Source organism: Heptranchias perlo, unplaced genomic scaffold (assembly GCF_035084215.1).
Source record: "Heptranchias perlo isolate sHepPer1 unplaced genomic scaffold, sHepPer1.hap1 HAP1_SCAFFOLD_122, whole genome shotgun sequence".
Lineage (NCBI taxonomy): Eukaryota > Metazoa > Chordata > Chondrichthyes > Hexanchiformes > Hexanchidae > Heptranchias > Heptranchias perlo.
In genome coordinates this window covers 1,124,695-1,149,803 of record NW_027138451.1, presented here as the reverse complement: position 1 = coordinate 1,149,803, position 25,109 = coordinate 1,124,695, and the positions used below count along the sequence as shown (strand labels likewise).

Here is a 25,109-nt window from a genome sequence, read left to right as displayed (position 1 = left end):
CTTAACTCTGCCAAAACCTCTTGTAAGTCTGAAGACCTGTAATAAATCTCCCCTTAACCTTCTCTGCTCGAAGGAGAACAATCTCAGCTTCTCTGGTCTCTCCACGGAACCTACGTCCCTTATCCATGGCTCTATTCTCGTTAATTTCCCCTTAACCGTTTCTGCTCGAAGGAGAACAATTCCAGTTTCTCCAGTCTCCCCATGTAACTGAACTACCTCATCCCTGGAACTATACCAGTAAATGTCCTCTGCACCATCTACAAAACCTTCCTAACGGCCTTCCTAATATGTGGCGCCCAAGAATTGGACATCATACTCCATCCGAGGCGTAGCTCAGTAATTTATAAAGGTGTTGCATAATATTATTTTATGACTGTAACTAGTTCACTGTGCAGTATCTACCAAATAGGCAAAGCCCTGCGTTCAGAAGGTGACCAGCAAGAATGTTTCCTTTGCAGTATGCCCTGTCCGTGAATTTATACGTTCTGCCACTTCACAGCTGCTATCAGGGGACCTATACACAACTCCAACTACAGCCTTATGACCTTTTTGATACATTAATTCTACCCATAAAGTCTCCACTGCCTGCTTACCTCTCGTTATATCCTCTCTTATCATCGAAGCATTTCATCATTAATCACTAAGGCTACTCCTCCCCCTCTTCCAGTTTCCCTATTCTTCCTGTACACCTTATAACCTGATTTATTCAGTTCCCAGTTCTGATCGTCTTGCAGACACGTCTCAGTAATGGTTACCATCCCGTACCCTCGAGTTTGCGTATGCAGTTCATTCAATTTCTTCCTGATACTCCGTGTGTTTGTAAAAAGAACGCTTTATTTGGGTCACAAACCCTACCCTGTCCTTCTGCTCTAATGTTGTTTTTCCCACAAATTTCTTATTTCTCTCTCCTAATTTAATTACTTTATATCTTTTAGATTTCCCATTACCTGTCGTGCCTAAACTGTAATTTCTGAGCACTACTTCATTCTCTTCCCTTTCGTTTGTTTTAGAATCATTATTCATACTACCTTTTCAACCTGAGCCCTCCCCCCCCCCCCCCCCCCCCACCATTTACTAGTTTAAAGTCCTTGTGACCTAGCTTTCCGCTAGGACCCAGGACCGAGCTCGGTTCAGGAGCAGTCCATTCCAATGGTACAGTTCCTTCCTGTTCCAGTACTTGTGCCAGTGTCGCATGGAATGGAATATTCTGTTACATGCTCAAATAAATAAGGTCTGTCGGTACCAGGCAGCGCTTACTTCTCTTAGAGCTTCAGAGATCCTCCAGCCCAATGTTCAGCTGGAAGATTTCACCACATGAGATGGAATTTCGTTTAAGCCGCACCTTCAATTCTGCTCAGTCACAGAACTTGGTGAGTTTTACTCTTTTTTACTTTGCATGTTTCTCTCTATCTCTGCCTCTGTCTCTTACCCCTCCGTGTTTTCCCCTGATGGACTTCTCAGGTTTCCTTGAACGGGCAGTTCTGGAACCCCGGCATGGGAACGTGAAGGTGGTGTCGTTCCCCTCTGCCTACTGCCCATGTCCTTCCACGTGTTAGAGGTCGCGGGTTTGAGAGGTGCTTTCTAAGAAGCCTTGGCAAGTTGCTGCAGTGCAACCTGTGGATGGTCCACACTGCAGCCACGGTGCGCCGGTGGTGAAGGGAGTGAATGTTTAGGGTGGTGGATGGGGTGCCAATCAAGCGAGCTGCATTGTCCTGGATGGTGTCGAGCTTCTTGATTGTTGTTGGTGCTGCACTCATCCAGGCAAGTGGAGAGTATTCCATCACACTCCTGAGTTGTGCCTTGCAGATGGTGGAAAGACATTGGGGAATCAGAAAGTGAGGCACTTGCCACAGAATACCCAGCCTCTGACCTGCTCTTGCAGCGACAGTATTTATGTGGCTGGTCTAGTTAAGTTTCAGGTCAATTGTGACCCCCAGCATGTTGATGGTGGGGGATTCGGCGATGGTTATGCAACGTCCAGGCTTGGGCTCCTAAGTGGCAAGTAACATTCGCGCCAGACAAGTGCCAGGCAATGGCCATCTCCAACAAGAGAGAGTCTAACAAACTCCGCTTGACATTCAACGGCATTACCATCGACGAATCCCCCACCATCAACATCCTGGGGGTCACCATTGACAAGAAACATAACTGGACCAGCTATAATATATATATATATATATATATATATATACACACACTGTGGCTACAAGATCAGGTCAAAGGCTGGGTATTCTCGGCGATTGACTCAACTCCTGACGCCCCAAAGCCTTTCCACCATCTACAAGGCACAAGTCAGGAGTGTGATGGAATACTCTCCACTTGCCTGGATGAGTGCAGCTCCATCAACACTCAAGAAGCTCGACACCATCCAGGACAAAGCAGCCCGCTTGATTGGCAATCCATCCACCACCCTAAACATTCACTCCCTTCACCACCGGCGCAATGTGACTGCAGTGTGCACCATCCACAGGATTCACTGCAGCAACTCGCCAAGACTTCTGCGACAGCACCTCCCAAACCCGAGAGCTCTACCACCGAGAAGGACAAGAGCAGCAGGTACATGGGAACAGCACCACCTGCACGTTCCCCTCCAAGTCACACACCATCCCGACTTGGAAATATATCGCCGTTCCTTCATCGTCACTGGGTCAAAATCCTAGAACTCGCTTCCTAACAGCACTGTGGGAGAACCATCACCACACGGACTGCAGCGGTTCAAGAAGGCGGCTCACCACCACCTTCTCAAGGGCAATTAGGGATGTGCAATAAATGCCGGCCTCGCCAGCGACGCCCAAATCTCATGAACGTATAAAACAAAACTAAGCCAAAAAATCACCTCCAGCCGAAAGCACTGTCTTTGTAAATGACTGGATTCGAACCCAAGGACGAACGAAACCTGAATGCAGGTGCCTTCAACTCCCAACTCCTGGGAGCAGCAGTCACACTCCCTAATTTACAGATTAAAACCCAAAGACATGTTCACTGATTCCGGACTTCGTTAAATGCTTCTGGAGGACCGAGAGACTGGGATTCTGCAGGGTAGTCTGATCAGATCAGGTTGGTACCTCGTTTTTAGGTACGACTGGTGCTGCTCCTTGCTTGCTCTTCTGCACTCCTCATTGAACCAGGGTTAATCCCCTGGCTTGTTGGTTTATGGTAGAGTGAGGTCTATGCCGGGCAATGAGATTACAAATTGTGCTGGAATACAATTCTGCTGCTGCTGATGGTCCACACTTCCTCATGGATGCCAAGTTTTGAGCAGCTAGATTTGTTCGGAATCTATCCCATTTCCTACGGTGGTAGTGCCACACAACACGTTGGATGGTGTCCTCCGTGTGAAGTCGGGACTTTGTCTCCACAAGGGCTGTGCGGTGCTCACTCCTACCAATACTGTGATGGACAGATGCATCTGCGACAGGTAGATTGGTGAGGACGAGGTCAAGTCGGTTTTTCATTCGTGTTGTTTCGCTCACCACCTGTCGCAGGCTCAATCTGGCAGGTGTGTCCTTCAGGACTCGGACAGCTCGGTCAGTAGTGGTGCTACCAATCCACTCTTGTTGATGGACATTGAAGTCCGCCACTCAGAATAGGTCAAGGGTTCATTCACCACTGCAGAGACTTATGACCATGATCCAGGCTGACGCTCCCATTGCCAGTACCGAGGGACTGCTCCAACATCGGAGGTGCCGTCGTTCGATTGAGACGTTAAACCAAGGCCCCTCTTAGAGCAGAAAAGGTTAAGGGGAAATTAACGAGAACAGAGCCAGGGATAGTGGCCTTCAGTGACGTGGAGAGACCAGAAAAGCTGAGATTTGTCTCCTAAGAGCAGAAAAGGTTATGGGGAGATTTATTAGAAGTCTTCAAATTTAAAAGGGGTTTCGATAGAGTTCAGAAGGAGAAATTGCTTCGACTGGCAGGTAGGTCGGTAACCAGATGACACAGATTTAAGATTATTGGCCAAAAAACCAGAGATGGGGGATGATGAGGAACTTCATTTATGCAGCGAGCTGTTATGATCTGGAATGCACATCTGGAGGAAGCAGTTTCAATGGTGATTTTAAAAGGGAATTGGATAATTACTTGTCGGGGAGAAAATTGCAGGGTTATGGGGAAAGAACAAGAGAGTGGGACCAATTGGATACCACTTTCAAAGAGCAGACACAGGCACGATGGGCTGAATGGCCTCCTCCTGTGCTGGAAGATTCAGCGTACACTAAGGTGCAATACTGCGTGCTACCAGAAGATGGCACCGTTGCCTAAAATATTCCCGCTCCTCCCAGAGGACTGTTGATTAAATGCAGCCATGTTTGGCTCTCGACATTTTACAGTAACATTAACTATTCACTTTATATTGATGTTTTCTTTCTTCCTCCTCCAACCACCTACAGGTACCGACTGTCGCTGAGGGACGGGCCTCAAAGACCCAGGCTGCCTCACTGACACGGCGCGCCAAAGGCTGTATCTCCTGCATCACAAGAGACACTCGGTGTCAGCACCTGCCGCACTTTCCAGCAGGAGGCATTACTGAATGGAGTGGTAAAGGGAGAGAGACAGACAGAGGGGGGCGGGGGGTGGTGGTGGTAAGTGAGAGAGACAGACAGAGGGGTGGGAAAAGAGACACAACATGGGGGTGGGGGTGGGAAGAGAGACACATCGAGGGGGTTAGAGAGACACATCGAGGGGGGTAGAGAGACACATCGAGGGGGGGGGGGTAGAGAGACAAATCGAGAGGGGGGGTAGAGAGACACATTGCGGGGGGGTTAGAGAGACACATCGAGGGGGGGGGGTAGAGAGACACATCGAGGGGGGGCAGAGAGACACATCGAGGGGGGGCAGAGAGACACATCGAGGGGGGGGTTAGAGAGACACATCGAGGGGGGGTAGAGAGACACATCGAGGGGGGGTAGAGAGACACATCGAGGGGGGTAGAGAGACACATCGAGGGGGGGGGGAGAGAGACACATCGAGGGGGGGAAGAGAGACCCATCGAGGGGGGAAAAAGAGACACATCGAGGGGGGGGGGAAGAGAGACACATCGAGGGGGAAGTAGACAGATATTATCGGGGGGAAGAAGACAGATATTGTGGGGGGGGGGGGGAGGGAGACAGATATTGTGGGGGTGAGGGAGACAGATATTGTGGGGGGAAGGAGACAGATATTGTGGGGGGGAGAGAGACAGATATTGTGGGGTTCAGAGAGACAGATAGAGGGGGGTGGGAGAGACAGATAGAGGGGGGTGAGAGAGACAGATGGAGAGCGGTGAGAGAGACAGATAGAGGGGGGTGCGAGAGACAGATAGAGGGGGAGAGAGAGACAGATAGAGGGGGAGAGAGATGGAGGCAGAGCGAGAGAGAGACAAAGGACAGCTGGAGAGAAAGAGACAGAGAGAGATAGAGATGGAGAGAGAGAGAGACTCAGGACACCTAGAGAGGAAGAGACAGAGCAAGAAGGACAGAGAGAGAGAGAGAAAGGGGCAGAGAGAGAGAGAGATAAAGGGGCAGAGAGAGAGAGAGAGAAAGGGGCAGAGAGAGAGAGAGAAAGGGGGAGAGAGAGAGAGAAAGGGGCAGAGAGAGAGAGAGAAATGGGCAGAGAGAGAGAGAGAAAGGGGCACAGAGAGAGAGAGAGAAAGGGGAAGAGAGAGAGAGAGAGAGGCAGAGATAGAGAGAGAGACAGGGGCAGAGATAGAGTCAGGGGCAGAGAGAGGGGCAGGCAGAGAGAGGGGCAGAGAGAGACACACACACACAGGCGCAGAGAGAGACACACACACAGGGGCAGAGAGAGACACGCACACAGGGGCAGAGAGAGACACACACACAGGGGCAGAGAGAGACACACACACAGGGGCAGAGAGAGACACACACACAGGGTGAGAGAGAGACACACACACAGGGGCAGATAGAGACACACACACAGGGGCAGAGAGAGACACACACACAGGGGCAGAGAGAGACACACACACAGTGGCAGAGAGAGGCACACACACAGGGGCAGAGAGAGACACACACACAGGGGCAGAGAGAGACACGCACACAGGGGCAGAGAGAGACACACACACAGGGGCAGAGAGAGACACACACACAGGGGCACAGGGAGACACACACACAGGGGCAGAGAGAGACACACACACAGGGGCAGAGTGAGACACACACACAGGGGCAGAGAGAGACACACACACAGGGGCAGAGAGAGACACACACACATGGGCAGAGAGAGACACACACACATGGGCAGAGAGAGACACACACACAGGGGCACAGGGAGACACACACACAGGGGCAGAGAGAGAGTCACACACAGGGGCAGAGAGAGACACACACACAGGGGCAGAGAGAGACACACACACAGGGGCAGAGATGGACACACACACAGGGGCAGAGACACACACACACACACAGGGGCAGAGACAGACACACACAGGGGCAGAGAGAGAGACACACACAGGAGCAGAGAAGGAGACACACACAGGGGCAGAGAGAGAGACACACACAGGGGCAGAGAGAGACACACACACAGGGGCAGAGAGAGACACACACACAGGACAGATAGAGAGACACACACACAGGGCAGAGAGAGACACGCACACAGGGGCAGAGAGAGACACACACACAGGGGCAGAGAGAGAGGCACACACACAGGGCAGAGAGACACACACACACAGGGGCAGATAGAGACACACACACAGGGGCAGAGACACACACCCAGGGGTAGAGAGAGAGACACACACACAGGGGCAGAGAGACATACACACACAGGGGCAGAGAGAGACACACACACACAGGGGCAGAGAGAGACACACACACACAGGGGCAGAGAGAGAGACACACACACAGGGGCAGAGAGAGACACAAAGAGGGCAGAGAGAGAGAGAGAGGGCAGAGATAGAGAGATACACACCAAGAGTGCAGAGAGAGAGAGACAAACACACAAAGGGCCGAGAGAGAGAGACACACACACAGGGCAGAAAGAGAGAAACACACAGAGGGCAGAGAGAGAGAGACACACACACAGAGGGCAGAGAGAGAGACACACACACACAGAGGGCAGAGAGAGAGACACACACACACAGACGGCAGAGAGAGAGACACACACACAGAGGGCAGAGAGAGAGACACACACAAAGGGCAGAGAGAGAGACACACACAGATGGCAGAGAGAGAGAGAGAGAGACAGGGGCAGAGAGTGAGAGACAGAGGGGCAGAGAGTGAGAGAGAGTCAAACAGAGACAGAAACACAGACGGAGACAGATCAACAGAGAGACAGACAACGACACAAAGAGACAGAAGGAGCGACACACACACACAGACAGAGAGTGGGGCAGAGAGCGAGACAAAGAGAGAAAGAGACAGATTCTTTAGAGAGAAGGGGAGAGAGGCAGAGAGAAACAGAGAGGCTGTGCAGGTTGAGGAAACAAACCTGTAATGATCAACAGAAAAAGAGAGTGAGAGAAAGAGACAGACAGAGAAATAGCGATAGAGATAGAGGTGGATGGATAAAGAGAAAGAGACAGAGCAGGGAGTGGGCAGAGGGGATTCAATGAGAGTGAGAAAGACAAGGAGTGGTGGAGAGAGAGGGAGGCGGAGAGAGAGGGAGGCGGAGAGAGACAGAAAGAGAAAAATAGTGAGACACAGACAGAGAGACAGTGAGAGAGAAAGAGACAGTGACATGCACGGGCACAAAGCGAGACAGCATTTGACAGATTCAGAGAGAGACAGAGTGAGACAGAGAGATCAGCGAGGGTGACAGGGTTGAGACAGTGAAAGAGGGAAAGACAAAACGGAGAGACTGAGAAAAAGACAAAGTGAGAGTGATAGAGTTCATACAGAGAGTACAGACAGTGTGTGGAGGGAGAGAGAGAGCGACAAAATAGACAAAGAAAGACAAAGAGCAGGACAGAGAAAGAATTGAGCAGATGCACGAATGTGAATTTAAAATAAAGACACAGCGAGAAAGATAGGGAGAAATATAAATTGAAGGAGACAGAGGGGAGAGAGAGAAACAGAAAATAGGAGAGAGAAAGAGCGGCAAAATGGAAGGGTAAAGGGATAGTGGGACAGTGATAGATAGAGACAGAGACAAGCGGGTGAGACAGAGAGCACAGAAAGTGAAAAAGAGACGGAGGCAAGATGGAGATAGAGACGCACAAATAGACATAGAAACAGAGATAGAGAGCAGAGAAAGAGAGACGGGACGCAGAGAGCGGGACAAAGAAATTGAAACAGTATGAGCGAGAAAAGCAGACAAAGAGGGACAGGGAGGTGGAAATGTAAAGAGAGAGAGACACCAGCAGACAGCGAGAGGGAGGCAGAGAGAGAGAGAGATAGACGGAGACAGAAAGAAAGAGAGGGGAAAGATAACGACAGGGACAGACTGATAGGGAGACAAGTACAGAGTGAGACAAGTATAGAGTGAAACAAGTACAGAGTGACACAAGTACAGAGTGACACAAGTGCAGAGTGATACAAGTACAGAGTGACAGACAGGGAGAGTGACAGACAGGGAGAGTGACAGACAGACAGAGAGTGACAGACAGACAGAGAGAGTGACAGACAGACAGAGAGAGTGACAGACAGACAGAGAGAGTGACAGACAGAGTGAGAGACAGAGAGAGTGAGAGAGTTCTGTGTCTTTCTCTGTTTGAAAGGGATGTGCTGTCAGTCCCGGATCATTCGATGTCATGGAATCATAGAAAGGTTACAGCACGGAAGGAGGCCATTCGGCCCATCGTGTCCGCGCCAGCTCTCTGCAAGAGCAATGCAGCGAGTCCCACTCACTTGCCCTTTCCTCGCAGCCCTGTAAATGTTTCCTTTCAAGTCTGTATCCAATTCTCTTTTTTGAAAAAGGATGTAACGTTTGCAATTCTCCAGTCCTCTCTGGCACCACCCCCGTAACCACAGATGTTTGGACGATTATGGCCAGTACCTCCCCAATTTCCGCCCGTACTTTGGAGCGGCGGAGGCGGCGGCGCGGACCGAGTGCAGCGGCGGTGGCGGCAGAAGGAGCGAAATAAAAGCCACGGCTTGACGGCCTACATTCATTGAGCAGCGGAGGCGGCGAGAGCGGAACTAGTGGAGCGGCGGAGGCGGAAGAGGGAGCGAAATAAATGCCCCGGCTTGAAGGCCTGCACGCAATGAGCAGCGGAGGGGGCGAAAGCCGAACTTGTGGAGCGGCAGAGGGAGCGAAATAAAAGCCCCGGCTTGAAGGCCTAGATTCATGAGGAGCGGAGGCGGCGAGAGCGGAACGAGTGGAGCGGCGTAGGCACCATAGGAGCGAAATAAATGCCACTGCTCGAAGGCCGAAACTCACTTGAGGCGGCGGGAGCGGGCCCAGTCAGTGAGACGAGAAAAGACCCCGCTTCCTGTCGCAGTCTAAATATCTACGGCGCATGCGCGGACCGGAGTTTCCGTTGCGGGCCTGCGTCTTGTGCCCATGCGCCGTTACCTGCCGACTGCGCGTGCGCAGTGTATGACTCACGCTGGCCCGAATCAGCCAAAAACAAGGAGTGACGTCACAGGACAGCAGGTGGGCGATTGGCTGGTAAGTTTTGCAGTTTTTTTTTACCTGGAAGTTAGGGAATTGGGTAAAATCAAATTAAAAGCTGGAAGCGTAAATCCGCTGTGAGTTTATTAATTTTAATAACTTAAATTAGTTTATTGACCAGGCTAATACAACTGTAAATTAACAGGGATGCTCTGCTGCGTCTGCCAGAGTTGACCGATGCCGTCCACCAGCTCTCCAGAGGGAATTTCCCCAGGGCTGGACGGGCTGACCGTGGAGTTCCTCAGGGCCTTTTGGGACGTCCTGGGGGGCGACTCCGCGCGGGTCCTGGGGGAAAGTCTGGCGACCGGGCAGATGCCCGTTTCGTGGCGCAGGGCGGTCGTCGACCTATTGCAAAGGAAGGGGGATCTCCGTCACCTTAAAAACTGGCGCCCGGTCTCCCTCCACAGCACGGATTATAAGTTCTTCACCAAGGCGATGTCTGCTCGCCTTGGCACCGTGCTGGCCCACATGAACCACCCAGACCAGTCCGACACGGTCCCGGGCCGGAAGATCCACGATAACATCCACTTGGTCAGGGACCTGATCCATCATTCCCAGAGGGCTGGTCTGAGGCTCGCCTTCCTTTCCCTGGATAAGGAGAAGGCGTTCGACAGGGTGGTTCACGAGTACTTATTCGGGATCTGTGCGCTTTCGGGTTCAGGTCACATTTCGTCGGCCAGATCCGACTTCTATACGCCGCCGCGGAGTGTCTGATTAAGGTTAACGAATCCTTGACGGCGTCCCTTCGTTTCGGGAGAGGAGTGCATCAGGGATGCCCCATGTCCGGCCAATTATACATCGTCTGCGTGGAGCCTTTCCTGCTCCTCTTGCGGAAGAGGTTGTCGGGACTGGCTCTGTGCGAGCCGGGCATGGAGGTCATCCTTTCGGCTTACGCCGACGACGTGCTCCTCGTGGTCACGGATCCCGTTGACTTGCGAACGATGCACGCGTGCCAAAAGGTGTACTCTGCAAAGTCCTGCACCAGGATCAACTTGGAGAAATGTTCTGGACTCCTGGTGGGTCAGTGGCGGGCGGACTCCCTGCCGGTGGAGCTACGGCCTTTTGCCTGGAGCACCACGCACCTCCGGTACCTGGGAGTCTATCTTAGCCCTGCCAAGGTAGCCTGGTTGGCGAACTGGCAAGAGCTGGAGGCCAAAGTCACCACTCGCTGAGCACGCTGGACAGGACTGCTCCGAGTGTTATCCTACAGGGGTCGAGTGCTGGTCATAAACCAGCTGGTGGCCGCCATGTCGTGGTACCGGTTGCTCACTTTGATCCCTCCTCCTGAGTTTGTCGCCAAGATTCAGGAGAAGCTCATCGACTTCTTCTGGGCCAAAGGGATACACTGGGTCGCTGCTGCGGCCCTGAGTCTCCCGCTTCGGGAGGGCGGTCAGGGGCTGGTGTGCGTCCACACCCGGGTGGCGACTTTCTGCCTTCAGACCCTGCAGCGATACCTGTACGTTCACGATTCTCCTCGAAGGCGTGCGCTGGCGACGTATTTCTTCCACCGGCTGCACGGCCTGAATTACGACACGCAGCTCCTGTTTATCATGTTGCCGGGCGGCCGCACGTCATTGCAGGAGCTGCCTGTCTTTTACCAGGATCTGATCAGGGTCTGGAATATGGTTGCCTCCCGCCGGTGCTCTCGCCCATCGGGGCTAGCGGCCGTCCTGCAGGAGCTGCTGCTCAGGAATCCGTTCCTCCAGGTGTCGGCTTCGGCCGCACGCAGCAGATAGAGCGCATGGCACTTGCCGGTGAGGTAACCAGAGTCTGGGACGTCCTTGATGGCGGAGGGGCGGGCTGGATGGCGCTGGACATGCTGGCTTCCCGGATGTCCTCGTTGAGTGTCGGGGACGCGGCCGCCGTAATCCGGGCGTTGAAAGTGGCAGTCGGCCATGACTCCACTCTGGGTGTGGAGGAGGCTCAAGCACGTGGAGCTATCCCGTCCGATCTGACCCCCGTCCGGACGGAATTCCTCATCGGCGTCAGGCCCCGAATCCTCACTCTGGGGGCCGTGCCCCACAACTTGAGCCATCTCTCGGAAATTCCCTCCGTTCCATTTCGCTCTGCACGGAGGGATTTCCTCTACGGGCTGCTCCTGCACAGTCTCCACTTCCTCGCCCTCTTCTCTCGCCGGGACACGCCCTGGCGTACCATCCTGCCGTCTGGCAGAGGCGGGGGTCCCGAGTGAAAGGCTCTCTACTCGGGGATCCTCCCGTGTGCCATTGGGGATCTGGGGTGGAGAGTGTTGCATTTAGCAGTCATGTCCAATAAGCGGTTACGCCAGTTAACGGACTCCCAGGCCGCCTGCACTTTCTACGGCCTGGACGAGTCCGCGTTTCATTTTTTCACTGCGTGTGGGAGGCTGCAGCCCCTGTTTGATTATTTAAGGGGGCTGCTCCTCAAGTTCTGGCTGCACTTCAGTTCCACGCTCCTGATGTTTGCCCACCCGGTGAGGAGGAGGGGGGCGATCAGATCGCTGGACGTCCTCGTGGGCCTGCTTCTGGGCCTCTCCAAGGTGGCTATCCACAGGTCCAGGTTGGGCGTGGCCCGTGGGGGCGGTCGCTCGGACTGTCTGCCTCTCTTCCGCGGAATTCTCCGCGCCTGGGTGGCTCCGGAGATGGAGCTCGCGGTGTTTACCGGAACGCTTGAGTTTGTCCGCGACCGGTGGGCACCGCAGGGACTGGAGGGCATCCTGGACCAGCATAATAAATTTTAATTTGACACTTGTTTTGGTTTCTTTTGGTTTTTCCTGCACATAATCACACCCTAAACCCTCCCTTCTTATAAAAGGGTGGCCTATAAACACAAAAAAAGAAAAATATAGAAAGAGAAAAAAAAATAACAGGGAATGGAACAGATTGGCTGGTAGTTGGTGAGCGTTTCTTTTGGTATTGAGTATTTTTTTTAAGTCTTAATTTATTTTTGTTATGTTTGGTAAACAAACAAATAAGCCATGGTGTGTCAGGGCAGCTCACACCGGTCGAATGCACGGCCTGTGCTATGTGGGAACTCCAGGGCGTTTCCCGTGTCCTGGACAACTGTCGGTGCAGGAAGTGTCGTCAGCTGAAGGAGATTGAGCTCAGGATTTTAGAAATTGAGCAGCAGCTGGCGTCACCACGGTGTAATCACGAGGCTGGGAGCGACGTGGATGGCACGTTTCAGGAAGGGGACTGCCCGCAGCTTAAGAAAGTGCAGGCTGAGAGGTACTGGGTGATCGCCAAACAGACAAGGAGGGCCAGGCAGGTAGTGCAGAAATTCCCTGTGGGCATCTCACTCTCCAACCAGTGTTCAGTTCTGAATACTGGTGGTGAAGAGGGTTCCTCTGGGGAGTGCAGCCAGAGCCATGTCCACAGCACCATGGGAGGCTCAGCTGTACAGGGGGAAGGGGTAGGAGAAAGAACAAGTGAGAAATACTGAGAGGGGATTCCATAGTTAGGGGAGCAGACAGGCGTTACTGCGGCTGTAAACGTGATTGCAGGATTGTATGTTGCCTCCCTTGTGCCAGGGTCATGGATGTCACTGAGCAGCTGCAGAACATTCTGGGCGGGAGGGGGGGAATGGTGAACAGCCAGATGTCGTGGTACATATCGGTACCACTGACATAGGTAGAAAGAGGGATGAGGTCCTGCAGACAGAGTTTAAGGAGTTAGGAAAGAGATTAACAAGCAGGATCTCAAGTGTACTGATCTCCGGATTACTCCCAGTGCCACACGCTAATGAGTATAGAAATAGGAGGAGAGCAGATGAATGCGTGGGTGGAGAGATGGTGCAGGAGGGAGAACTTTAGTTTCGAGGAGCATTGCGACCGGTTCTAGGGGAGGTGGGACCTGTTCAAGCCGGATGGGATGCACCTCAATGGGGCTGGGTCCAATATCAATGCGGGGAGGATTGCTCGTGCTATTGGGGATGGAATGAACTAACTTGGCAGGGGGATAGTAAACTAGAGGCGATTCAGAAGGGAGAGTAACAAAGCTGGACGTGGAAGACACGAAAGTAGTAAGTGAAATTGGAAGGCAGCGGAAGCAAATAAGAAAAAAATTGGAAATAATGTTAAAAAGGCATAATTAAAGGCACTTTATTTGATAGCACGCAACATTCGCAACAAGGTAGTTGAATTGACGGCACTAATAGAGATCCATGGGTATGATCCAATTGCCATTGCAGAGGCATGGCTGCAGGGTGACCAAGGCTGGGAACTGAACATTCAAGAATATTCGACATTTAGGATGGACAGGCAAAAGGGAAAAGGAGGTGGGGTGGCGCTGTTAATAAAGGATGAGATCAGTCCAATAATGAGAAAGGTTCTTGGCTCAGAAGATCCAGATGTAGAATCAGTTTGGGTGGAGCTAAGAAACAGCAAGGAGCAGAAAATATTGGTGGGAGTTGTTTACAGGCCACCAAACAGTAGTCGTAATGCAGGGCACGGTATAAAGCAGGGCATTAGAAGAGCATGCAACAAGGGCAATACAGTAATCATCGGAGACTTTAATCTACATATAGATTGGGCAAACCAAATTAGCACTCATATTGTGAGGGACAAATTCCTAGAATGTAAAGGAGATGATTTTTTTAGATTACTATTATGTGGAGATGCCAGTGTTGGACTGAGGTGGACAAATGTAAGGAGTCTTACAACACCAGGTTATAGTCCAACAGCTTTATTTGAAATCACAAGCTTTCGGAGGCACCTGACGAAGGAGGAAGCCTCCGAAAGCTTGTGATTTCAAATAAAGCTATTGGACTATAACGTGGTATTGTGCGACTCCTTACATTAGATTACTATGTTGAGGAACCAATTAGGGAACTGGCTTTTTTAGATCTAGTATCGTGCAATGAGAATGGGTTAGTTAATAATCTTGTTGTAAATGAGCCCTTAGGGATGAGTGACCATACTATGATATAATTCCTCATTATTTTTGAAAGTAATGTAATTCAATCCGAAACTAGGGTCTTAAATCGAAATAAATGAAACTGCAAAGGATTGAGACGCAAGATGGCTGTTGTTGGGTAGGGAACTACATTAAAAGGTACGACGGTAGAGAGGCAATGGCTAAAATTTAAAGAATTAATACATAATTTTCAACGAATATATATTCACTTAAGGCACAAAAACCCAACAGGAAATGTGGTCCAACCGTGGCTAAGGAGAGAAATTAAAGTTAGTATTTAATCAAAGAAAGAGGCATATGAACTTGTCAGAAAAAGCAGTAAACCTGAGAATTGGGAACATTATAGAAGTCAGCAATGGAGAACCAAGAAATTGATAAAGAAAGGGAAAATAGAATATGAGGGTAAATTAGCGAGAAACATAAAAAACGGACTGTAAAATCTTCTATAGGTATGTAAAAAGGAAACGATTGGCGGAGGCAAACGTGGACCCGTTATAGACAGAGACGGGAGAATTTAAAATGGGGAATATGGAAATGGCAGAGAAATGAAATAAATGTTTGTGTCTGTCTTCACTGAAGAAGACACAAAAAACCTTCCAGACATACTAGTGAACCAAGGGTCTGGCGCAAATGAGCAACTGAAAGAAATTAGTAATATTAAAAAAATAGTATTAGAGAAATTATTGGGACTGAAAGTTGATAAATCCCAAGGACTTGATGATCTCTATCCTAGGGTTTTGAAAGAGGTGACCATACAGATAGTGGAGACATTGGTTGTTATCTTCCAAAATTCTACAGATTCTGGAATGGTTCCTGCAGATTGGAGGGTAGCAAATGTAACCCTACAATTTAAGAAAGGAGAGAGGGAGGAAACAGGGAACTACAAGCGTGTTAGCCCGACATCAGTTGTAGGAAAAGTGCTAGAATCTATTACTAAGGATGTGATAACAGGACACTTAGTTAATAATAATAGGATTTGACAGTGTCAACATGGATTTATGAAAGGAAAAGCATGTTTGACAAGCCTATTGGAGTTCTTTGAGGATGTAACTAATAGAATAGATAAGGGAATCAGTGGATTGGTGTATTTGGATTTTCAGAAGGCTTTCGATAAGGTATCACACAGGAGGTTGGTGATCAAAGTTAGAGCACATGGAATTGGGGTAATATATTGGCATGGATTGAGAATTAGTAAACAGACAGAAAACAGAGAGTAGGAGTAAACGGGTCTTTCAGGTTGGCAGAATGTTACTAGTGGGGAACAGCGGGAATCGATACTTGGATATGAGAGGACCAAATGTAATATTTCCAAGTTTGCTGATGTCACAAAACTGGGTGGGAATGTGAATTGTGAGGAGGATGCAAAGAGGCTTCAGGGGGATATAGACAGGTTAGGTGAGTGGGCAGGAACATGACAGATTGAATATAATGTGGAAAATGTGAAGTTATCCAACTTTGGTAGGAAAAACAGAAATGTGGAGTATTTTTAAATGGTGAGAGGTTGGGAAATGTTGATGTTCAAAGGGACCTGGGTGTCCTTGTATATGAGTCACTGAAAGCAAACATGCAGGTGCAGCAAGCAATTAGTAATGAAAATATTATGTTGGCCTTTATCAGAGGAGAATTTGAGTACAAGAGTAAAAATATCTTAATGCAATTATATCGGGCCTTGGTGAGACCGCACCTGTAGTATTGTGTACAGTTTGGGTCTCCTGACCTCAGAAAGCTTATACTTGCCATAGATGGAATGCAACGAAGGTTCACCAGACTGATTCCTGGGATGCCGGGATTGTCGTATGAGAAGAGATTGAGTAGACCAGGCCTATATTCTATAGAGTTTCGAAGAATGAGAGGTGATCTAATTGAAACATGCAAAATCCTTACAGGGCTCAACGGGGTAGATGCAAGGAGGATGTTTCCCCCTGGCTGGGGAATCTAGAATCAGTGGTAACAGTCTCAGAATAAGGGGTCGGTCATTCAGGACTGAGATGAGGAGAAATTTCATCCTGGAGACCAATGGCCCTGAAACTGCTCAGAATTCTCTTCAATACAGTTTTTTTTTAAAACTCGTCAGTGGCCTTATGGCCTAATGGATAAGGTGTCTAATCTTTGGTGCTGAATTGTGGTGTTATCAGACGATTGCTGATTCGAGTCCTGCTGTGGTGGTTTTATACAGTGGGTTTTGATGTAGTTCAGAAGGCGATATTGTTTCCACAGTGAGGTAGGTCATTGAGGACACAGATTTAAACTAATTGACCGAAGAATCAGAGCGGGGAGATGATGTGGATTTTTTTTTTCTGCAGCGAGATGTTATGATCTGGAATACACAGCATAAAAGGGGGTGGACGCAGATTCAATGGTGACTTTTGAGAATAAATTTGATAAAATCATAAAGGGCAAAATTTGGCAGAGCTATGCGGAAAGAGGAGGGGAATGGGACTAATTGGATAGCTCTTTCAATGAAACGACACACGCACGATGGGCTGAATGGCCGCCTCCTGTGCTTCAAGGTTCAACGAACGCTGAGATGAAATATTCCCTGCCACATGGAGGTGGCACCTGTACTTAAAAAACAATCGCTCCCCCGAGAGGGGCTTTAGTGAAAAGCAACCAAGTTTGACCCTTCACATTTAACAGTAACTCTGGGAACATTAGTGATTACTTTATATTGAACTTTCCATTCTCCCTCCTCCCACCACCACAGATACTGACTGTCGCTGTATATTAATTATTTGGACTTAAATATAGGGGGCATGATTAAGAAGTTTGCAGATGATACAACAATCGGCCGTGTGGTTGATAGTGAGGAGGAAAGCTGTGGACTGCAGGAAGATATCAATGGACCGCTCAGCCGGGCAAAAAAGTGGCAAGTGGATGGGTGAGAGATGGATGACGGAGAGACGAATTGTTGAGAGACGGATTGGTGAGAGACGGATGGGGAGATATGAATGGGATGGGATGGGTGGGGAGAGATGAATTGGAGAGACGGATGGAGTTGAGACGGGTGTGGGTGAGATGTTTGGGGGAGAGCCAGATGGGGAATGGGGGATGGGGAGAGAAGATGAGGAGTGACAGATGGGGAGAGACGGACGAGGAAGGACGGATGGGAAAGACGGATGGAGAGAGACAGGTGGGCGAGAGATGGATAAAGGAGAGATGGATTGTGGAAAGATGGATGGGGAGAGATGGGTGAGGAGAGGTGGATAGGGAGAGGCGGCTGAATAAGAGATAGATGGGGAGAGACAGATGGCGAGAGACGTAGTGTGAGAGGCGGGTGGAGAGAGATGGATGCGGAGAGATGGATGGAGAGAGACGAATGGGGAGAGAAGGATCGGAGGGACGGATGAGGGAGAGGCTTATTGGAAAGACAGATGGGGAAAGATGGATGGAGAGATGCAGATGGAATTGGACGGATTGAGGAGACGGATTGAGAGAGACGGAAGGGGGTGAGCAAGATGGAGAGAGACGGATGGGGGAGAGACGGATGGGGGAGAGACGGATGGGGGAGAGACGGATGGGGGAGAGACGGATTGGGAGAGACGGATGGGGAGAGACGGATGGGGAAAGAAAGATGGAGAGAGGCAGTTGGGGAGAGAGGGATGGGGAGAGACGGATGGGGAGAGAGGGATTGTGGTGAGATCAATGGGGGAGATGCGGTTGGGGAGAGATGGAAGAGGAGAGGTAGATGGGGGAGATGTGGATGGGGAGAGATGGATTAGGTTGAGATGGATTGTGGGGAGATGGATGGGGACGACGGATGGAGAGAGACCGATGGGGAGACTATAAGCCCATAAGAGAAAGGAGCAGGAGTAGGCCATTCGTCCCCTCGAAGCTGCTCCGCCATTTAGTGAGATCATGGCTGATCTGATTTTTACCTCAACTCCACTTTCCCACCCTTTCCCCAGATCCTTTGACTCCCTTGCTGATCAAAAATTTGTCGAACTCAGCCTTGAATGCATTCAATGACTCAGCCTCCACAGCTTTTATGGGTAAAGAATTCCAAACATTCCCGACCCTCTGGGAGAAGAAATTCCTCCTCATTTCCGTCTTAAACGGGCGACCCCTTATCCTGAAATTATGCCCCTAGTTTTAGATACCCCATGAGGGGTAACTTCTTCTCAGCATCTACCCAATCGAGTCCCCTCAGAATCTTGTATGTTTCAATAAGACCTTCTCTCATTCTTCTAAACACCAATGATTATGGACCCAAGTTGTTCAAGCTTTCCTCATAAGACAACCGTTCCATGCTCAGAATCAATCGAGTGAAACTTCTCTGAACTGCCTCCAATGCAATTATGTCCTACCTTAAATAAGGGCACCAGAACTGTACGCAGTGCTCCAGGTGTGGTCTCACCAACATCCTGTACAGTTGTAGCATGACTTCCCTGATTTTATACTCCATGCCCCGAGAAATAAAGGCCAATATTCCGTTCGCCTTCCGGATTATCTGCTGCACCTGTATGTTGATGTTTTGTGTTTCATGTACGAGGACACATAGATCCCTCTGTAAAAAATATTTTGTAATATTTCTCCATTCAAATAATATTTAGATTTTTTATTTTTCCTCCCAAAGTGGATGACTTCACATTTTCCCACGTTATATTCCATCTGCCATTTTTTGCCAATTTGCTTAAGCAATCAATATCCCTTTGCAGACACTTTGTGACCTTATCGCAACTTGCTTTTCCACCAATCTTTGTATCATCAGCAAATTTGGCCACAAGACATTCTGTTCCTTCATCCAAGTCATTTATATATATTGTAAATATCAATGATCCCTGCGGCACCCCACAAGTTACAGATTGCCATTTTGAAAATAACACTTTTATCCCGACTCTTTGTTTTCTGTTACTTGGCTAATCCTCTATCCATGCCAATATATTACCCCCAACATCATGAGCTCTTATCTTGTGCAGAGTGACGGACGCGGGGCAGACGGATGGGTGACAGACGGATGGGCTCGAGACAGATGGCGTGAGAGGGTACGGAGGAGATGGACCAGAATGGAATCAGTGATCAGGGACTTCAGTTACGTGGAGAGACTGGAGAAGCTGGGGTTGTTCTCCTTGGAGCAGAGAAGGTTAAGTGAATATTTAATAGAGATGTCCAAAATATGAGGGGTTTTGATAGAGTAAATGTTGAGCAACTACGAACACTCGTCGGAGGATTAGTAACCAGAGGACACAGGTTTAAGATAATTGGCAAAAGAACCAGAGGAGAGATGAGGAGACATTTTTTTACACAGTGAGTTATGATGAGCTGGATTGCACTTCCTGAAAGGGTGGTTTAAGCAAATTCAACAGTAACTTTTAAAAGGGAATTGGACACATACTTGATGGGGGAAAATTGCAGGGCTAAGAGGAAAGAGCTGTGGAGTGTGATTAATTGCTTAGTTCTTTCAAAAATCCTGCACAGGCACGATGGGCCGAGTGGCCTGTGCTGTCTGGTTCTATGATCCCATTATCCTCTCTGATTCTTTTTTTTTTACCTGTGCACTAACTATTAGTGTCACGTGTAACTGGACACCCAAATCCCTTTCCTCTTCCACAATTCTTAGTCTCTTGCAATTAAGAAAATGTTCCGATTTTTATTTCTTGTGGATATGGATCACCTTAAACTTCACCACATTAAACTTCATCGAACAAAGTTATGCCCATTCACTTAGCCCGTCTACGTCATTTTGTATTTCCTCTCATCTACATTAATTACTGCGCCTTGTCATCTGCAAATTTCGATGTACAACTCTATAGTCCTTCATCTAAGTCATTGATGTAGATGGTGAAAAGCTGCGGCTCCAGTACAAAACCCTGGGGAACATCACTTCTCACATCCCGTCAATCACAGTGCATTTTCATTATCCCTACTCTCTGTCTCTTACCACGCAATAGTTACCAACTCATGTCACAACTATTGGCTTTTTTAATGGACTGGCATGATTCAGAATCTTCGATACAATATGCGAGAGACTGTCTCTGGCTTTCTCCTCCTGCGAGCCTTGAAGTGGGAGCGTCACCGTATGTTCGAATTTGTGCTTCTCAAACTACAGTTACTTAAATTAATTTAAGCACTGCTTTGCTGTTGGAAACAGAACTGGCCCCTATAGAGTACAGAAGCCTTTGATTTAAGTTTAGCGAAGTGCAGAGATATTTGGCAACTGAGCCCGAAGCTCCAGAATGGAAGTTGGTTGGATCACTGTTGGATCAGTGCGTAACTTCAGAAGCCGGTTAATTAATGATGGACGAGTCGCCATCTTTTGCCTCTGATGAAAGCTGATTTTATCCAGTGTGTTTCTGAGCGACACAGAGCGGGACGGCCCAGGATCTATCGTTGGCCTGTGATGTTGGCTGATTTTATCCAGTGTGTTCCTGAGCCACACAGAGCGGGACGGCGAAGGATTCATCCTTTTCCGCTGATTTTAGCTGATTTTATCCAGTGTGTTACTGAACCACACAGAGCGGGACGGCCCAGGATCCATCCTTGTCCCCTGATTTTAGCTGATTTTATCCAGTGTGTTACTGAACCACACAGAGCGGGAGGGCCCAGGGTCCATCCTTGGCCGCTGATGTTCGCTGATTTTACCCTGTGTGTTACTGAGCCACACAGAGTGGGACAGCCCAGGATCCATCCTTGGCCTCATTGAGCCCAGCTGTGATGCTCCATACATGGTAAAATACCCTGCCAATACTCACCATCTGGCCCCGCAACGAAGAACAAGGCTCTTGTATCAGAACACGAGCTGTGCCCGTGAAACCAGTACCGCAGTGAGAGTCAGCATCGACAGGGTTAATTCATAGCAATTCGAACCTGTGTAACAGTGCACATAAAAGTTAAATAATGTTTAAAAAGGGAGGGACGCGAGGAGCAAAGGTGAATTAGATACCTGCAGGGAATCGATAGTCGGAGCAATTTAGATACAGTCGCAATGAGCAACCAACGTTGTTTTATGGGTGTCAGGCGTGATCACAGGACGAAAGAGTGATTGGTTGTTCTGGGACGCCCCCAAAGCATCATTCAACGAAGCCATCGACATGCTGAGGGCGCGGGGGACACAGAGCCGGTAGGATTCAGGCTGCAGGTCATTCTGTATTTTCAGGGATCACGGGACCTGTTCTCAAAATTTTGTGAGCTTGTATTTCTGAGCTTTCAATCGCAAACATGATACCTGGGTGTAATTGCAAGATTCACAGCACAAGATCGAAGCTGGACTGAAAGAGTTTTGGGGAAGTGACAGATATCAAGAAGTGTGGGCTTTACTCTGTACCTGTGCTGTATCTGCCCTGGGAGGGTTTGATGGGACAGTGTACAGGAAGCTTTACTCTGTATCTAACACGTGCTCTATGTGCCCCGGGAGTGTTTCATAGGACGGTGCAGATGGGACTTTATTCTTTATCTACCCTGTGCTGTATCTCCCCTTGGAGTGTTTGATGGCACAGCGCAGAAGGAGCTTTACTCTGCATCTAACCCGTGCTGTGCCTGCCCCAGGAGTGTTTAATGGGGCTGTTTAGAGGGAGCTTTACTCTGTATCTAACCCTGTACCTGCCCCGGGAGTGTTTAATGGGGCTGTGTAGAGGGAGCTTTACTCTGTATCGCCCTTAGTTTTATTTTGTTTATTTTGCTCAACTATATTCTTGTTTGAATTCAGTAATTTTCCTGATTAATTGTGTACATTGGCCATTCATATTCTGATGCCCTTGTTTTGCAGATGAATCTCAGGAAGCTAAAATACTACCTGCTCCTGCTCTGCTCTCTATCTGCTCTACTCATTCCGGTTTACATTTTGATAATTAGAGTATATCATTCCCAACGTATCATTCAGAAGGATGCAGAATCCACCTCAGGCCAACTGCATGGTTTCCTGGCGATTCCTGACTCCCGGTGCGACACCGACCCTCCATTTTTGTGCACACTGGTGACCACGAGACATGAGCAGCTGGAGGAACGGGCCGCCATCCGGGAGACCTGGGGCAAAGACAGACGGATTGGGGAGAGACGGATTTGTACATATTTCCTCCTGGGTTACGATGGTGCCCACCAGTCAGATATCGAGAGAGAAAATCACCTCCACAAGGACATAATTCAGAGCAATTTCACCGACACCTATTACAACCTGACGATCAAAGTGTTAATGGGAATGGAATGGGTTCATCGATTCTGCTCTTCAGCAGTTTTCATCATGAAGACAGACTCAGACATGTTTGTGAATACCAATTACCTGACCCAGCTCCTGTCGGTGAAGAATACGCACAATTTCTTCAGTGGAGTTGTCTTCTATAATTGGGGCCCAATAAGGGATAAAAATAGCAAATTTTATGTTAGTGAGGAGGAATATCCTCATTCAAAGTATCCGACATTTTGCTCTGGGACAGGTTATGTCTTTTCCGGTGACTTGGCGGGAGCGATCTGGAATATTTCGAGGGATGTTCCTTTCCTCAAACTGGAAGATGTTTTCGTTGGGTTGTGCCTGGCCAAACTTCAAGTCTCCCAGGTCAGCCTGAGTTCCAGGGAAGTCTTCTCCACTGGCAAGGTTCCATTTTCAGTGTGCAGATTTCGGAGCATAGTGACCTCACACTGGGTTAGACCTTTTGAGAACCGTCTCTATTGGAAAGAACTGGAAGACTCAACAGATGCAGGATGTTCTTAGAATTGTAGAGTCATGGAATCAGACAGCACAGAAGGAGGCCAATCGGTCCATCTTGCCTGCACGTAGAATGAAGATGATGATGTGGAACGTTTCCCTCGGGTGTTCGAGCTGCTGGTCAATCACCATCAGTGGGACAGAGAGAGGGGGTCGAGTTGCCCTGTGCCATCATTAAGCGGCCCAGCACCTCTGGCCGACTGCTAGTGCCATTCTGGGAAACATGGTGAGCTGTGGTATCATGAATACCCTAGTCGAGAACTCTATGTACGCCCTTTTATTCAAGACTCTGTAAACTTTTATTCACTCTGAATCTCATTCTCCCAGTATATTTTTCTATTGATGGATTTCCCTTACTCCATCTCTGTCTTTCTCTGCTACTCTCTCTATCTCTATCAGTGCTCCTTTCACCACTCACGGACTCCTTGTGTCACTCTGCTGCTCTCACCATTCACAAATTCACTATGTCTCTGTGCTGCTCTCACCATTCACAGACTCCCTGTGTTTCTCTCCTTCCCTCACTATTCACAGACTCCATGTGTCTCTCTGTTCCTTTCATCATTCACAGACACCCAGTGTTGCTCTCCCCCTCACCATTCATAGATTCCCTATGTCTCTCTGCTTCTCTCTCCATTCACAGCTTAACTGTCTCTCTCTGCTCCTGTCAACACACTCAGACTGAATGTGTCTCTTCTCCTCTCACACCGACAGATTCCCCGTGTCTCTCTGCACCTCTCCCCATTCACAGACTCCCCTTTTCTCTCTGCAGCTCTCACCATTCACTGACTCCGTGACTCTCTCCTCCTCTCACCAATCACAGACTCCCTGCGTCTCCCTGCCCTTCTGCACATTCGCAGACTTCCTGTATCTCTCTGAACCTCTCCCAACTCGCATATTCCCCTTGCCTCTCTGCTCCTCTCATCACTAACAGACTCTCTGTGTCTCTCTGCTCCACCCACAATTCACAGACATCTCTCCCTTTCCCTCTCAACCACTTCCCTTGTTTTCGTTTTCATTTTCTCTCTCAGTCTGTGTCACTTCCTTTCTCTCCTTACTTGTAACGATATTAAACAAATGTGCCCCTTAAGCCGACATAATTATGGGGTAGATCTTCAAATTGAGGTTTCATGATCACCCTGTAGCACGATCACAGAATCTGTAAGATTCCTGATTAAGGGACCGTCATCGCGTGTTACTTTTGGGGATAATATCGCCGCAGTTATTAATAGGAATTTAATCCTTCCTCTTCTGAGGTCTCCGTCCACTGGGAGCGGTTCTGTCCGATAATGGGTTGTTGTGTTTAATTAAAGCCTGTCTGCTTTACTCAAGCGTGTCCAGTGATCCATCAAGTTCACGGGTAACTAACATTGCAACAGCAAAAGAGCTCAGGGTTAATGAGAAGTTAAACAGGTCGAAATTACAGTGAGAATATAGCAGAGTGATTCGTCTCACAGGACCAGAGGGGCACTTGGACCCCAACCATCTCCCGAGGCTTGAAATTACAGTGAGAATATTGCAGGGTGATTCCTCTCACAGGACCAGAGCGGCACTTGGACCCCAACCATCTACCGAGGCTTGAAATTACAGTGAGAATACGGCAGGGTGATTCCTCTCACAGTACCAGAGGGGCACTTGGGCTCGAACCATCGGTAACTCAGCACGGTCCGAGGATGTTACCTGGGCCCTTCCTGAACTGTGCTCGGCTCAGTATCACGCGGGGTGGTATCTCGGGCGTTCACCACACGGACTGCAACGGTTCAAGAAGGCGGCTCACTACCACCTTCTCAAGGGCAATTACGGATGGGCAATAAATGGTGGCCTTGCCAGCGACGCCCACAACCCATGAAAGAATCATAAAAGAAAAATTGTGTGCGGCCAATATCACACTGGACTCACATCCACCAGCTCAGCGCAGCTCGGGTAGAGAAGCTGTGGTTAAGCTGCTCTATATAACTTTGTTCGTTTTATCTTTCAAGCATTTTAAAGGTTTCCCCTATTTCCCACCGGATTGTTAAAGTAATCGAGGGCACTTTGCGCAGGTCGCA

General features: G+C 49.1%; 1 protein-coding gene across 2 annotated transcripts; it reads left to right on the top strand.

Annotated features, from left to right (window-relative positions):
• The first annotated feature begins 8,920 nt into the window (after window positions 1-8,920).
• On the top strand, window positions 8,921-24,387 carry LOC137308142 (beta-1,3-galactosyltransferase 5-like). 2 transcript variants are annotated; one of them, XM_067977032.1, is made up of 2 exons: window positions 8,921-9,534; window positions 22,132-24,387. In XM_067977032.1, the coding sequence occupies exons 1-2, from the start codon at window positions 9,427-9,429 to the stop codon at window positions 23,068-23,070; spliced, it is 1,047 nt and encodes a 348-aa protein (XP_067833133.1). In that variant the 5' UTR covers window positions 8,921-9,426; the 3' UTR covers window positions 23,071-24,387. The 2 variants fall into 2 exon arrangements, 1 of the variants encoding a protein (XP_067833133.1); XR_010959421.1 differs by lacking the exon at window positions 22,132-24,387 and adding an exon at window positions 19,346-19,917 and having other exon boundaries at window positions 9,448-9,534.
• The last annotated feature ends 722 nt before the right edge of the window (window positions 24,388-25,109 follow it).

Bases quoted from the DNA above. Each gene is read 5' to 3' on its own strand.
- LOC137308142 (XM_067977032.1), top strand. From the start codon at position 9,427: ATGCGCCGTTACCTGCCGACTGCGCGTGCGCAGTGTATGACTCACGCT. The intron at 9,535-22,131 runs GTAAGTTTTGCA...CTTGTTTTGCAG, and splicing joins AGCAGGTGGGCGATTGGCTG to ATGAATCTCAGGAAGCTAAA.